This window comes from Protomyctophum bolini (genome assembly GCF_963924005.1).
Source record: "Protomyctophum bolini genome assembly, chromosome: 5".
NCBI lineage: Eukaryota > Metazoa > Chordata > Actinopteri > Myctophiformes > Myctophidae > Protomyctophum > Protomyctophum bolini.
Window position 1 is genome coordinate 17,632,824 of NC_137866.1, and position 17,169 is coordinate 17,649,992.

At 40.6% G+C, this 17,169-nt stretch overlaps 1 protein-coding gene across 1 annotated transcript in view; it reads left to right on the plus strand.

Annotated features, from left to right (window-relative positions):
• LOC308316126 (synaptotagmin-1-like) overlaps nt 1–8,774 on the plus strand; it is a 100,994-nt gene extending 92,220 nt beyond the window's left edge. Inside the window, exons 9-12 of the mRNA XM_080764531.1 lie at nt 1,099–1,266; nt 3,518–3,635; nt 6,429–6,562; nt 7,171–8,774. Of these exons, the coding sequence (XP_080620657.1) occupies nt 1,099–1,266; nt 3,518–3,635; nt 6,429–6,562; nt 7,171–7,386 (636 nt within the window). The 3' untranslated portion in view covers nt 7,387–8,774. The remainder of the gene's footprint in view (nt 1–1,098; nt 1,267–3,517; nt 3,636–6,428; nt 6,563–7,170) is intronic.
• The last annotated feature ends 8,395 nt before the right edge of the window (nt 8,775–17,169 follow it).

Genomic DNA, 17,169 nt, shown 5'->3' on the forward strand with positions numbered 1-17,169 from the left:
TTAATGACACAATACCAGGTAACATTTTAGTATTTCTATTTCTATTTCTATATCTATATTCAATAGACATCCTGTAATCAGTTGCTGTTGTTACCATTTCTCAGTCACTGTCAGAACCTAGAAAAATGAATGTGCTTTGTTCCAGTGGCAGTGAATTCAAACTGACAGGTGTGTGTGTGTGTGTGTGTGTGTGTGTGTGTGTGTGTGTGTGTGTGTGTGTGTGTGTGTGTGTGTGTGTGGTGCGTGCGTGCGTGCGTGCGTGCGGCATGGATTGAGTCCATTTTTCATCATGCCACTATAATGACAGCACTGCAGTCTGATGATAAGGTTTAGCCTGTCTATCTGCCTGGCTGTCTGTCGGTCTGTCCGGCCCACAGCCTGTCTGTCTCTCTCTAGTATAGACACATCAAACGGTTGTCTTTTGAAGGACAGCACTGTCCCTCCTGTTCCTGTTCACGGTCCCGAAATCACAGACAATGTCACAGCCCATCCACCAATCACAGACAATGTCACAGCCCATCCACCAATCACAAACAATGTCACAGTTCATCCACAGTGGCACCTCGACTCCTGACATGTCCATTGCAGGCGCGCGCTCTACCACACAAAATTGGCATAGCGGATGGTCTTAAAAGCTATGCACTTCCCCAAGTAGGCAAGATAGCAACTTTAGGGAAAGTGCAACAACACGACCACGGCCACAAATAGAGGAGTCGGCATAATGTACAGTTTGTGGTGCGTCCCACTCCCTATAAGATACCATTTAGGGACAGCCTTGTCCGTAATTCATAGGGTGCATACGTTGGTTAGACATACTAACAGTCCGACACGACAGGCATTAGTCCGACAGCACCATCGCTCCCGACATGCGTGGCAGGTTAAACTAACCTGTGGCAGGTTAAAACGAAAACGTGGCTTCCTGTGAGGTTTAGGGTTTGGGTTTTGGGTAGGGTATTACCCAAAACGAATGCCTGTCAGACTGTACGTCGGAAACAAACACATTCACCCATATTTCAGCGGGTAGCGGGTAAGGCCAATGAGTAAGACAATGGCAAAGAAAGGGTCCTAAAATAGATGTTTGTGGTTTGTCATTTTCAGATTCCGTTCCAGGAGATGGGTGGGAAGACTCTGGTGATGTCCGTCTACGATTTTGACCGCTTCTCCAAACACGATGTGATTGGCGAGCTGAAGTTTCCGATGCACACGCTCAACCTGTCCAATCCAATCGAAGAGTGGCGCGACCTGGACAGCGCTGACCAGGAAGAGGTAGAGTCAATCAGATCTAAAGTCCATCTTATCTATCAACAGTATAAATGCGATTGTTTATCCTGTTACACAATGTACTTCAGTGGTTCTCCAAAGTGTGGTCCAGGGACCCCAGACTCGAGTCCTTTGAGGATGTTCCAAATGGATCCTTACAGCTTCAGAGGAATTGGGAACCTTGGAATGAAACATGTTTGAGAATCACTGATCTATTTTAGTCCATTTTCATAAATCAGCTGTTTGCAACATGATTTCAGTGATGAAGAGCACTTCAATTTTAGTTGAATTAAAACCACTGTATTGGGTTGTATTGAATCAAATGTATTGAATTGCGAGATTCATATTTTAACTAAAGACAGAAAACAGAGTTTGTCTTTATTTGGTATCTGAATAGCATCCAAACAAGGTGCTCTTTGATATAATATGGTTGATAAAGTTGATGAAAACAAATAGATTGCGAACAAGGCTCGCCTGTTGAACAATTAAAAGGGCTTTATTGTTTATTGTTATGGCTGACATTTATTAGCCACAAAGAGCAGACAGATGTGTCACGGATACTTCACATTTGGAGCTTCATGCTTACAGGCTGATGAGTTTATTAGCTGTGAAAGGTCAACCTCGTTTTGACATTAATTACTTCTTCACACCGTGGTACTCATGTACTGGCCATGTACTGTAGTCATGATACAAACAACATAATAAATATAGACTTTTTAATGAAGACACAATTATTAATGTCTTAAAACTCTATAAGGGCTTGTGGTGAATTCCAAAGTGCAATATTATGCTCAATGACAAATGTACCTGATCTCATCGTCATTTGTTCCGGGAACAAACTGTAATGACATAAGGACAAAACAAACTATAATGACATAAGGACAAAACAAACTGTAATGACATAAGGACAAAACAAACTGTAATGACATAAGGACAAAACAAACTATAATGACATAAGGACAAAACAAACTGTAATGACATAAGGACAAAACAAACTATAATGACATAAGGACAAAACAAACTGTAATGACATAAGGACAAAACAAACTATAATGACATAAGGACAAAACAAACTATAATGACATAAGGACAAAACAAACTATAATGACATAAGGACAAAACAAACTGTAATGACATAAGGACAAAACAAACTATAATGACATAAGGACAAAACAAACTGTAATGACATAAGGACAAAACAAACTGTAATGACATAAGGACAAAACAAACTATAATGACATAAGGACAAAACAAACTGTAATGACATAAGGACAAAACAAACTATAATGACATAAGGACAAAACAAACTGTAATGACATAAGGACAAAACAAACTATAATGACATAAGGACAAAACAAACTATAATGACATAAGGACAAAACAAACTATAATGACATAAGGACAAAACAAACTGTAATGACATAAGGACAAAACAAACTATAATGACATAAGGACAAAACAAACTATAATGACATAAGGACAAAACAAACTATAATGACATAAGGACAAAACAAACTGTAATGACATAAGGACAAAACAAACTGTAATGACATAAGGACAAAACAAACTGTAATGACACCGTCTCTGTCTCTGTCTGTCCTCTAATCCTAATCAACACTGTCTTAGTCTGTCCTGCACACGCTGTCCTTTAAAGAACATTTAATGCTGTTATCAGGATTATGTTGCACTTCAACCTGAAACTAAATAAATGCTCTCTTGATTTTTTTTACACCGTTTATTAAACAAAACTTTTTCCTATTCTAGGAAAGTAGTTCCAGAAGTTCTTTCGGTTTGACCTTTTTATGTTTTATTTCAGTCAGACAACTCTTGGGATTGAATGAATATATTTAAGTTTCAGTAGAAATGTTTGTTTGGGACTGTGGTTTATCATTGTTCTGTCCCTCCCACACTAACACATTGAAATGTTATGAATATCATCTGTAAGCTCAATATAAATGTTTTATATTATCATTGTTGCAGCCAGAGAAGCTAGGAGACATCTGCATCTCTCTACGTTACGTTACTTTAAACTGATCATCTGTCTCTGTCACCCCCACCCCCACACACACAGCCAGAGAAGCTAGGGGACATCTGCATCTCTCTACGTTACGTTACTTTAAACTGATCATCTGTCTCTGTCACACCCACCCCCACACACACAGCCAGAGAAGCTAGGGGACATCTGCATCTCTCTACGTTACGTTACTTTAAACTTATCATCTGTTTCTTTCTGTCCCACCCAACCACACACACACAGCCAGAGAAGCTAGGAGACATCTGCATCTCTCTACGTTACGTTCCTACCGCTGGTAAACTGACCATCTGTATCCTGGAGGCCAAGAACCTGAAGAAGATGGATGTAGGAGGACTGTCAGGTACAGTTGCATCCCACTACCAGAATCAGAATAGGCTTTGAACAACTGATTCATATGTTATCACTGCATTACATACACAAAATCAACCGTTATCAGGACGTTGGAATATGGCCAATTATGCCATACTGGCATACTAGACGTTGTGGTGTTTGGCTGTGTTCACACGTGCAGGGTGGTGTAGACATAGCCTGGTAAACGATTCCCCCTGCTGGACGTGTCTGAGGCCAACTTTATCGTCGGGGGATGGAAGCTAGGGGTTATATTCTCTGCCTATCGGGACGCAACTCAAACGGCGACTCGCTCGGCTAGCGCCTCGCTTGGGCGTGCCTCACGTGGCTCAAGGCCACCAGAGACGGCACGCCTCCGTCATGGTCACAAAAAGCAAACGCTCCCATAGTTTCACTTCCACGTTTCCCTGTATGTGCGATTATCATATTCTGGCTGTATTCTAAGCTGCTGATCACGAGCATTCTCTTGATTACGGGGTGATAACATTTGAAGCGGGTGGTTTGACGTGGTGTCTGATTGCTAGGGCCGAGTTTATCAGCACTCTACTTGCCTCCACACTTCCACAGACTATTCATGAGTACTCTGTCTCTCCCAAGGGCCTAGGCTCATTATCCCGCCCTCAATGTCTTCACATGTACAGTTAATATAAAACACATTTTTCAGACACATTCCACTGCACTCCTTGCACTATTGTGCAGTTTTCGGATCCTAATAATATATAGAAGCTCGGCCGGTCGAATACCACGAAAAAATAAATGTAAAAAGTGTAACGCAGAAACCTGTGGCCTGTAGAATGATGTTACCATAGGTTTGATGACGCTGCGTAGAGTTGTCCTAATGGGCAAAAGAGTTGGCTGAAATGGGTGCTGCACAGTACTGCAAGCCCTATTGAAATCGCAATGACTATTATTATTATTCCCCCGAATGAATCGCGTTTCTGAGGCGTTAATGTAAATGCATTTATATAGCGCCTTTATCCAAGGCGCTTTACATAGATTGTGCATCAATTCACCCATTCATACACCGATGGCGGCGGAAACCATGCAAGGCACCAACCAGCACATAACTCTGGGGGAGCCCGGGTTCGAACAGGCAACCGTGCAGTTACCGCCGCCCCAATGCACTCCAAAAGTTGTGCACACACATCACAAGTGATGAGAAATTATGTATTTTAATCGTCTCAAAAATGGGCGTGGCCTAATGGCTCAATTGCGCCGCCCACCAATGCCACCATACGGTTTCACCTAAATGTATGCAAATTATTACATGTGTACACATGATCATGTCCCGACTTGGTGCCATGACCTAAACCAAACAGGAAGTCAACAATTTTTAATTTATTTTGGCGTTTTGGCACAATTTATGCCATTTTCATGCGTCGCACTTTAACAAACTCCTCCTAGCAGGATGGTCAGTTCCAAATCAAACTCGATCAGCATATGCAAAATGAACAATGAAAAGTTATCAAAAGCGTGAGTTTTCCTAAAAGGGTGTGACCGTGGCGAAGGAAGTGAAAATAGCAGATCTACAAGATCAAGGTTAAATGTTTTATGCAAGTATTGAACTGATTGTCGTACAGACTTGGGGGTGGTGTCATTGGACTTGGTTCAGAGTCCTTGTACTTAAGTTCATTGGTGTAACTTAGCCTCTTCTGATTGGTCAATATTTGATATTGATATTGCCATAACTATTTAACGTAGAGAGTAATGAGTCGCCTCACTGGACTCGATTGAAAATCCTTGTCCTTCATTTTGAGTTATTTCTCTTGCTCCTAGGCCGATATTTGCCCCTAACGTGCACAGGTGCGCGGTTCACCCATGTCTCCCCTCCCTCCCCCGACACACGCACGCACGGCGCACGCGCACACACATGTATGCGACAGCCATTTGCTCTGCTGACTCTGCAGTGTCTCTTCATGCAGTACCATCACTGGCTCCATCTGCTGGCGGAATACTGCATTACAACAGAATCCTACTGTAGTTCAGCACCGATGCTGTTTTCTTAAAGATGGAGTGCCGTGATTTCTTCCCACCCTAAAACATGATTATCAGGTCTTATTGTTATATAAGGAGGTATCTTTTTTTCCAAAAAGTGTACAGTATTTGTTAAAATGTTGTTTTTATGTGGGCACACCCACCAGCTCTTTAAGTATGCCTGCATGGTGTGCCTGGTGGGTGGTGATGGGTGGATTATCCACCTGAACTGAAGCCACACCCACAGCTGTAGTTGTATGATAAAGGGGGAGGGGTCATGGGAGGGGCTGATAGTGTGATGTCACTATATTACTGTTTATTTCATTGGCCCGTTTGACTGTCAAGGGTTCAGCCTCCAGGAAGAAACCCTAAATACAAAGTTAATATACCATTGACTCCAGGGTGTCTAATGAAGTACTGTCACCTCATAGACACATGAAAAACTGGAAAAATACAAAAATTGTGGCACAAAATTGTGGCAAAATGTGGTATTCACTAAATGAATACATACCTCAGATCCCTATACGCAGAGATCAACCTGCTGCAGAACATATAATATTTATAATTACATATATTGTGTTCATATCTTAGATCCATAGGCTACGTACAGATCAACAGAACATTAATAAATACAATATTATACAATATTGTTGTTGTGCTCTTATGTTTTTTTGTTTGTTTTCTCTCTCTTTATTTGATGTAATCATCATATTTATGGAATATGTAAAATAAATCTTGTGAAACCATAAATGAAACAAAATAAATGAATATGAAATGAAATAAAATGAGATATATTGTGTTCATATCTCAGATCCATACGTAAAGATCAACCTGCTGCAGAACGGAAAGAAGCTGAAGAAAAAGAAGACGACGGTGAAGAAGAACACCTTGAACCCTTATTATAACGAGTCCTTCAGCTTTGAGATCCCTCTGGAGCAGATGCAGGTTATTATACCCTTGCTGTTACCCTTATTATAAACCCTTATTATTACCCTTATTATAAACCCTTGTTACCCTTATTAATGAATTAAGCTTGGAGATGCCTCTGGACCAATGAGAGGGCATTCAATGTATAAAAAAGTCAGTGAGTATCCTCTCCTGTGCCTTAGGTTGCCTCCTCCTGATGTACTCTCCATCATTCTGTTGGTCATGCTTTGCATTAGCTTTGCTTTGCAGTTCTACTTAACACTTTTTATGCGCTGGAGTTTTTTCAAAATAAAGGCGCTAGAGTGCCCAGCAGATGAGGCAGATTTTACTCTGAAAAGCCCCGCCTTCCATTTCCCCCCAAAACCCGGGTGGTATAATGTTCCATTACTACCTCGCACTAAAATGTCTGATCTCTCTTTGGAAGCGTTAATATTCCAAACGAGATGCTTGGTTAAGTCAGAAATTAGGACAGAACATCGACGTTCTGATCAAAAACATGGACAGTGCCATAGATTCAGAGATACTATAGCAGTTATAGCTACGGGTGTAATTATAAAGATGTATGGGGACGTCCTGGGAATAATAATACATGAATACAGAGAAACAAACGTTTGTCCTTCCCGCAGAAAATCCTAGCGGTGATCACAGTCCTGGACTACGACAAGATCGGCAAGAACGACGCCATCGGCAAGATCTTGGTGGGCAGCAAGTCCACAGGGGCGGGGCTTAAGCACTGGTCCGACATGCTGGCCAACCCGCGCCGCCCCATCGCTCAATGGCACCCCCTACAGCCCGAGGAGGAGGTGGACGCAACGCTGGCCGCGCTGAACGCAAAGAAGTAAAACATCCAGTACCGCCTGCCCGGCCCCGACACACACACATACACGCACATGCACACACACACACGCACACGCACATGACACACACACACACACATAGATCCATAGATTAAAACCTTCGACATTCCCGAGGTGTACGTTGAATCATGTCATTAAAAAAACAAAACATGACAAAAAAAGGAATACAAAGTGCAGAATGGACAGATATATACTCCGTTGATTTTTTTCTTTAGATATATTTTTGTATCGGGGTTGTGGTTCAATGATAAGAATACAGAGTATAGTCCATGAAATAATAGGACAGTTATTCAGTTATGGAATAAGAGCGGATTAAAAAACATAAACGTCAATAATTGTTACCTTTAAAACCCTTTCCCTTTATTAGCCAGTTTGCTTAGAGTTAAAAAAAAAACTAAAAAAAACGCTTAAATACTTAATAAATGCTTTCTACTGCCGTACGATAGAGAAAAAACACAAGCAGGTTCCATTCCGTAGGTGTATCGTCGACATACAGGTGCACCATTTTCCATAATACCTGCCAATTTGTCTCCTTTATGCTCAATCTGATGCTCCGTTGCACAGTCGAGAGCGGCCTACAAGATCACCGCGTCGGATTCCGCCACGCATTGTGAGCTTGTAGGTCTGCCATTCTCGTGTCGCAGGACGAAGCACAGACCAGCTTTAGATGGTCCAGTTAGTTTGAAGTACATTCCTAGAAGTCGGGTAGTGACTAGAGATAGGCGCGTATCCAGTTACCCACAGACACACTGCCTTTTTCCCCAATCGGTTAAAACTTCTATCCATAATTTCTCAGGAGATCTGAGAGAGATAAAAAAGAAAAGTTAACTCCATTTTAAACGCCGTTTTTTTATTCAAACAAAGCTCTGCTTGATTAGAGAGAGACAAAAGTTTTATTTGAAACCTCGACCAGTTGCTTCTTCCAACGTTTCCAGCAGGCTTGTGACTAGTTCACGTTTAGTTTGTATCCAAGAGAAGGCATACCTGAACTGTCAAGGGCTTGGTATACATTGTTGCAGCATTGGCGTCGCGAACTGAACCTAGCCGATCTGGGAGCTCAGAAAGCGATTTGTGAGCTTGCCGAATGGCGGTTTTCGGGGCCCCGGCACGCACCGGAAATAAGGCTTGCATTATCACAGCTATTTTGGGTGCGTGACACGGCAGGCACGCTGCTAAGTATAACCCTGGCTTCGGTCGTTTGAAAGTGGACGGGCCACTTGTCATTGAAGGAGACTCTTGGTGGGACTTTTGTGACGTGACATTGCGGTGAGTGGGTGACGTCACACGTGACACGAGACCAATGACATGATGTCCATGCGTCGTTGTGTGTAGAGGCTGCTATCTGCAGCTCTCGATACGCACGTATGTCACTCCGTCAGCTCTGCAGTGTTCTGCTGCACCGCCATCAGCCATGGACTCACAGCAAGCCCTATCTATATCTACACAGTCATCAGTCATACAGGAGACAAGCCTTCCGACGTTACAAAATAATAAGCAATTTTCAACTTACCAGGGACGCCTTCCGGTTAGCAGTGTTGATGTCTCCATTTACTTCATTTAACTTTCACTTCCAACATTTTTTGTTTGTTGTTTTGTTTTTAGTTTTTTTTTTATTCCTCACGCACTTTAAATTGACAGGTTATGTTGAACTACTCTCCAAAGCCAGAGCTTTAATTGTTTAGTTAAAAAAATATTTCTGGTAAACAACAACGACAAAACATAGAGAGGAAATAATTTCCGTGTGCTCACTTTTTTTTGTTGTTATCCATTTTACCTCAAAGTTTTCTTGTTTAATTTAATTTGATTTGAAGTTATTGTTTTAATTCAGGATTTTCTCACATGATTGAAAGGATGATTGAGGTGTGGAAGGATGCATCAATCAATGTGTATCTTTTATACACGGATACCAAACTGCTGAATCTAAATGCCTGATGTGTACGCTTGGTTGCGCGGCCGCGTTGCATGACGTTGGCTCGCAGCTGTGTGCAAATCACCCTTAATTGCACTACTCGCTCCGTTCTGTGGTGATTGAGGCTGTTCTTTGAACCGTGTCGTTTTTTTTGTGATGCAACGTCGTGACATTCAGTTGTTTGCTGAGATCCGAGAACTTGACGCTCACTCACTGTTGGAGTGGAGGCGTGTTTTAGACGACACTAGCCAGTGATTAGATGATCAAAAGTGTTTGTTCTTGTGGCCAAATCTTTCATACCAGAATTGATTTGCTAGATTTCAGAGTACAATTTACAGTGAGCAAGTGTTTAATAACATTTTACTGTCTGTTAAGACACAGAATTTACAACATAACAACAACTTGATTCAGTGCAAGAAAACGCACATGCTTGTATAGTCAAAACATTAGGGAGTTTTCACAACTTTTAGACAACTTTGAGAAATTAATGAATGTTGGGTATTGAGTCATTTAGTTGTTTCTATTGGACAACAGTCAACCTTTTATTTATTTCCGTCCAATGGAATTCATGTTCAGTGATTTGTTTAATTCGTTCTTCTCTGTTGACAAAGCAACACTAAAGCAAAGACAAAATGCAAGCAATCAAAACAAACCCACTGGTGTGTCGTTTCACATTTATACATATATATGTAAATACATGTATACATATATACATATATATGTAAATACATATGTATGTATACATATATACATACATAGCTCATACATGTTAATACTGCATGTTTATACAACAATACTGTACATACGAGCATGTTTTAGAGACTACGTATAAATGGGTGTCATTTGTCATTTTAATAACAACGAACGACGGGGAAAAAAAGATGCACTGTATATTTTCTAAATGAATCAAAAAGTGTGATGATTTTCCATGCGCGTCATTTGGAGATAATGTCCTGCTATATTAGAATATTCTATTACTAATAACAACAACCTTTCTCCACGCCTGAAAACTTCTTAAAGCAAAGATGTGTCGTCACGTTAAGTAACCGTGTGTTGAGTACATGTAGGATGCAGATGTAGCCGCATGCTAGCTAGCTAAACTCCTTGTGGTCCGAACTGTTTATGTTTATGGAGCAATATATTTAACATTCAGTTGGCTTATCTGAAGCTCAATGTGTCTTTCCAAAGTATATTCTAGTTTTTTTTTTCATTTATTTATTTGACTTTGTATTTTTATATCATTGTGACTATAATTATGGTTATTATTATTATTGTAGTATGATTGATTGGTTGATTGATTGATTAGTCAATCACATTGTTTTTATTATGTTATTAGTGTATTTCTAATTTAATTTATTTTTATGTTTTTGGGGAATGGGATTGTCTCCAAGTCCACAGCAATGTAACACAAATAACAGTTTTGACATGCATTTACACCAAAAACATAATAAAATAACAGGTACAGTGTGCTATGAGATAGATGGGAGCTTGTACCTTTACCTTTAATGCATCCCACTTCTGACAACAGAACATTGAGCTTTAATTCATGTCGCAGTTGCAGAACGACCCAGAGATTAACAGTCTCACGTGGTCGACACATAGTGGCTTGGAATTCCCCGTCTGTAATCGCATATTATTTCATTTACTTTGCTTTGCTTGGAGTTTTATTCTGAGTGGGTGTGATTTTATGTATCACCCTCTTCACGACCTTGTCTATTTTACTGTGTTTTATGATATGTGTATGTGTATTTACAAGATAGATGAATACGATACAACTTAAAGCCATAAAACTCAAGCACTAACTCTTTAGAGCTCAGCTGAGTAGCTAGAGTCGATAATATAAATATATAGATATATATATATATAGATATATAAAAGATAAATCAAAAAACACGTCTTCATTTCCTAGGCCAGTGTTTTTTCTCTTCAACATTCCGTTCAGAGGTCTTTGTTCATTAAAAAGCCAAATTTATATTCCGTAGTATGGCGACGGTGCTCGCCGAAAAATAGCAGATCAACAAGCTAACGCTAAGCTAACAAGCTTAGTTTAGATAATCCACAATCAACAAGCTAACGCTACATTAATCCTATAGCTTGTAGATCTGTTGTTTTTGTCGAGCAACGTTCTCACGCGGCGGGTTATGAATTGAGCTTAACGAGGGCGAAATGCATTCTACTGTATATGCGAGCTTTTGAGGACAAAAATTGTGACTTTTAGTAATTGGGTGAATGTGTCTTTTTCTACTTTCAAAAGCCGTTGATGTCCTTGTTTTTCATAGAGGTAGCCGAGTTTAACGGTGTTGTTGTGAGTAGTATCGTGTCTATGCCTCGTTTTGATATTATAGTATATGAATCAATAGATATAATCTCACAAGAAAGTTCTCAAAAAAAGTACTAATGATTATTATACGAGAGTTTGTTTTCCGCACAGACAAATCCAGAGTTGTCGATAGAACTGTGGAAGTGTAAACATGCGCCTCCTGCTGATTTTACTGTGTATTCTTGGGCTGAGTGCAATCACTGAATCTAACTGGGTCTGCTTTTAAGTGTCTCTCTTACTGTACCACGAGCAGAATGTATTAATTCAATCTGTACGCTTACCTTCAAAATATAGGCTATATTGATCAAAGGGATCTCTTTTATTGGTTCTTGTTTTAAACTTTTAGCACCAATCGAGTCATACCTATTCTAGAGGTGTGGAGCCCATGTTCTAAAGACCTACATCCCTCCCATAGAACTATATGCATATAGCACTATGATTTGATGAAGTTAATGTTAACACAGCTGTTGTTAAACATTAAGTTGATAAAGAAATCAAAGTGACCTTGGTTTACTACTGGGGGGAAAGCCAATAAACCCAATAATAGCCTAATAATAAATAAAAAAAACATCAACTTTGAAGTACCACAACTCAAGCTACATTAGAATAAAAACAGCAACTTTAAACTGCCACAACTCCAGCTATAGTAGACCTGTAGATTCTATCAGCCAACAGTCAAGCTGTTTGATGCAATATTATAATTGAGTCAAAGACGATGGTTAATCCTCGTCGACTGTGACCAAGAGACACATTTTAGAACATTCCAGCATATACATATATATATACTGCCAGTATTCATAATGCTACAATTACAGTCCAACCATCAGCATTTCTGTTTGAATCTGTGGGAGCCAAAAGGTAATCGGAAGAGTGGGCACCTGACAACTCTGACAATATTTATTTATTTATATTGTCGGGGTGAGCACATACACATTTTTAATGACATTTGAGGACTAATATTTCTGCATTGTTACAGAATGCTAGTCAGTCATTTTGGGGCAAAAACAAGAAGTTGAAGGTGGTTTAAATCATCTCTACTTCAACCCATTTTTCCAACGCAAACATTTATTCTTGATTCTTCTATTCGTTCTATTTAGTTTTTTTTAAAGCAGCCCAAGATTGTGCCCGTGCTGTCCCAGCTGTACGGGCTATCCACAAGAAACAACTTGATGTGTGCTTCCGAAGCAAACAGAAAAAAATAATGAATAAAAATAAAATAAAAGACTAAAGATGATGATTAACACATTATTAATAGCACAGCATAGATTTATTCGATTTTTTCGTTTTTCTTAAATGCGTTTTCACTGCCCCGCTCAGAGGTCAGTCACCACAATCACACACTGACCACTGGACGGTCCAGTTCTATGAGGGGACAGAGACTGACAACTGTGTGTGTGTGTGTGTGTGTGTGTGTGTGTGTGTGTGTGTGTGTGTGTGCGTGTGTGCGTGCGTGCGTGTGCGTGTGTGTGAAAGCGTTGAAAGCGTTGGCCCTTTATCAGACACACGGTGCAATAATAAAAGCCCAATTTTATACCTCAGCCGATCTACAAGCTCACAACATGTCGCGTCCGCCACGTGTTGTGGGCTTGTAGATCGGCTGTTTAAGGCGCGCGACGGAGCATACCTTAACGCGTCATCAACAACCCCAGATCTACAACTGTTAGAGCTGATACAGTATACCATTCTGCATGTATGGATCTATAAATGTGCATCTATGTGCATGTATGGACTCCTTACTCCATCTATAAATGTACATCTATGTGGAATTATCAGTCAAAGTAATAACTGTAATTTTAAGTGGAGATTATATCTATATCTATATTTTTTAATAGCTATATGTATACTGTAGATGTAATAACCTTATTCTGCACAAACAAACGTCATCTGAGGCTATTTGGAGTCAGGGTGCACATAGCACCCTACTCTCACCCTTTAGGGTGCACAGAGCACCCTGAGTCCACCCAGCCACCCAGTGGTGTCATTTTGTTGTGGGATGTTCCAGCCAGGTGATGGCAGTTTGTCACCCCCTAGTGTTTGCATTTCAATTCAGTTCTTTCGTGCACTTCTTTCTTCTTCTTCTTCTTCTTCTTCTTCTTCTTCTTCTTTCTCTTCTTCTGCTGCTTATTATTTTTTATTATTATTTGTATTTATTTCTTTCATTTTTAATCCTAAATCTATTAAAGGCTTAAAAGGGTCACTTTATATTTTTAAATCTTAAATCTCTTAGAGGGTTAAAGTGTTAAAGTGCTTACTTTTGTCTATTTTTATCTCATGAAGTGGACATGTTTTTGCTGCCACCCTGTGGTTTCCTTCAGGAATGACACCTTTGGTGCATGCAGAAAGCGCCCTCCATTGACACAAAACAACATATTAGGCTTATCATATAAGTTGCTTTACGTTAGTTTTCTAACCAATAACAGGATTTAAAAAGGGAAAACATCCAACGTCAATTCGATCATACAGTACAGTGCAGTACAGTACAGTACAGTACCAGTACAGTACAGTACAGTACAGTACAGTACAGTACAGTACAGTACAGTACAGTACAGTACAGTACAGTACAGTTACCACCATGTCTAATGTGTTCAAAGCTCTTTGAAATGTCTTCTCTGTTCTATTTGTCAATATATTACTCTATTCTGGGACGTGTGTAATAATCACTTTTTTTCCAGAACAAATGTATGAATTTGTTTTTGTACCTACTGTATAATTCTCAGTGTACACTAAAGGAAGGGGGGGGTTGAATACAGGCCCATGGACAGACACCTGTCAACTAATTATAGACTGTTTAACTAAGAGCCTGCCAAGGCTCCATTTCGTTTGGCCGCAGGGTCAAATAAACAATGAGAATTTTACAGTTATACAGCTTTCTTTTGTTTTCTCTGTCTTGTCTTTTAGATTTATTTTGGTTTCTTTAGTTTTGTTTCCACGATGTGCAAAACTCTGTCAATGTGCTCTCTGTAGAATGCACGCCTTCATGTTTACATGTTTATCATGATGTTTATAATTTTTGTTTAACTGTACTCAGCTACACTTCTCCCAATCCCATCTTCCACGCAATTGTATTCTAATGCCTATAAAAAGCCACATTTCTGCGCCGTCACACCACTGTCTTCGCGAGCCGGAAAATAAAAACTGCCGACCTATAAGCTCACGACGGGCTTATTAGATCGGACTATTTCCGGGCCCGCGATGCCGTCGTGCGACGAGGTTTAAATCAGGCTACATTTATGCTCGGTCGTCGAATGACGAAGCATAGCTCTCTGTAAAGACTTCTTCTTTTCTTTGGGATACTTTTCGGACGCCGCGTCCTCTAAAAAGCATCCAGGGGACATTTGGACGCCGCCGCGTCCTCTTAAAAAAGCTGTGTTTTTAAACGTGTGTCTTCGTGTCGTGGTTTTTGGCGTGTGTAGAAACTTCATGTCCGTTCGTTGTGCCTCTGATGTGGATCGCATGCTTTTAGCCCTTGAACCCGGACACTTCCTCTCTCTCTCTACCGCCCCCATGTGGGCCGAACCACCGCTACAGGCGGGGAGGGGGGGCAAAAACAACGATCAAGGGAACCAAATAACTTAATACCAATTTATCATAATGTGTTACCAAGTTCTGTAAGAAACTGATAGGAAATAAAGGCCTTTTAATTATCCCTGACTCTGTGTGTGTGTGTGTGTGTGTGTGTGTGTGTGTGTGTGTGTGTGTGTGTGTGTGCGTGTGCGCGTGTGCGTGTGTGCCTGTGTGTGTGTGTGTGGTGCGTGCGTGCGTGTGTGCATGCGTGGAAAACCAAGCTAATAGAAACGGAAAGCTTTCTATTCTTGGAAACTCAGCGAGCTATAATAGAAGTCATTGTTCACACATTGATTAAAACAATATTATACAATAGTACCTAACAGAGTGTCAGCCCTGAGACTGGGAGGTCGGGGTTCGATCCCCGGCCGGGTCATACCATAGAAGACTATGGGACCAAAATGGGACCCAGTGCAGTGCCTCCCTGCTTGACACTCAGCATCAAGGGTTGGATTGGGGGTAAGTCCCTGCGACATACTAGCGTCATGTCCAGGGGATGTACTTGTACATCAAGCTGCCTCACACTACAGAAACAGGAGATAGGCTCCTGCCCTATGGGCCTCATGGCTCGGCAAGGCTACTTACCTAACACCTAACAGTACCACCCACAATTGGGTCTCATGATCAAAATAAGAACATTATAATAGTATGTAAAAACGAAAATTGGGCAAGGACATTTGCCACGGACAAGATCAAGTCGTTGCTACGGACATGTTGATTGACCCCTGACCATGGTATAGCCTGGGGTGTAAAGTTAAGTAACTAAAGTAACTTATTGTGACCGAAGGTTGCAGATAACTATGAAACCTTGCAGTTAAATCTTTCACGACACCTAACCCACAATCCCTGTCACTCTGTCACGTCACTCACCCCAGTGACATTAGACCCCTGGTCACCAGGTCATTGTGACATCAGTCCCCATTATGGTTCCCAGGTCATTGTGACATCAACAGGGATGGATATATAGTAAATGCAACCTGCTGTCGCAGTTAAGCCCATATGGAGAACCCTGATGTCATCAATATTGGCCAGTAACTCATCTGACCTCAAACCCTTAGATCTCCATATGAATATATGTCAGAACCTATTCTGACAGGATTCAAACCGCCGACCCATGGATCATTGGACGACCTGCTCTACTAGTACCTCCTGAGCCACAGCAGCCACCGGCATATGGACGGCATACTATAGCATACCCTTTTTCATAATTTTTGAGGATTTGAAAAAAGATGAAAGTCACCAATGGCCTATAGCCCATGGTCTCGGAGTGATTTTCGTCTTTTTTTCAAATCCTCATTTTTCATCATTTATAGCTCACGGCCTCGGACGGCATGCCGTGACGAAAGTCACTCCAAGGTTTTTCATCATTTTTAGCCCAAGGCATTCCGAGGCATGCCGTCAGAAACTACAAAACATTTCAAAGTAAAAAGTTCCAGCATGTGTCTCCACAGTAAGCTGAATTATAAAAAGTGTGAATGGAGTTTCTAGGTGAGAGTGATTTTTTGACGTGCCAATAGCTGCCATTGAGCCCCATTGTAAATTTATCAAATTTGAAAGCACTATATTTCTAAAACTATGAAACATTTCATAGATTCCTTTTCAGGCAAACATGTCCACCGTGGGATGAACCTAAATAGGTTTGAATGGGGTTCTAGGTCTAGGTGTAAGTATGTAGGACTATAGCATGCCAAAGTTTGTGCTATTGCCATAGAGAATGCATTGGGCGTTTAAGTTAAATAACTCAGAAACTACAAAACATTTCAAAGTAAATTCCAGCATGTGTGCTCACAGTAAGCTGAATAATAAAAAGTGTGAGTGTCTAGGTGAAAGTTATTTTTTTACTTCAGGGTCCTTCTTCTTCTTCCTTCAAAGTAATTGACCAGAGTGGGATTTGAACCCACAACATCAGGATCATGTGGACAGGCCTTAACCCATTGAGACCTGAAACGCATCTGTGTCACCTTTATAGCTCTTA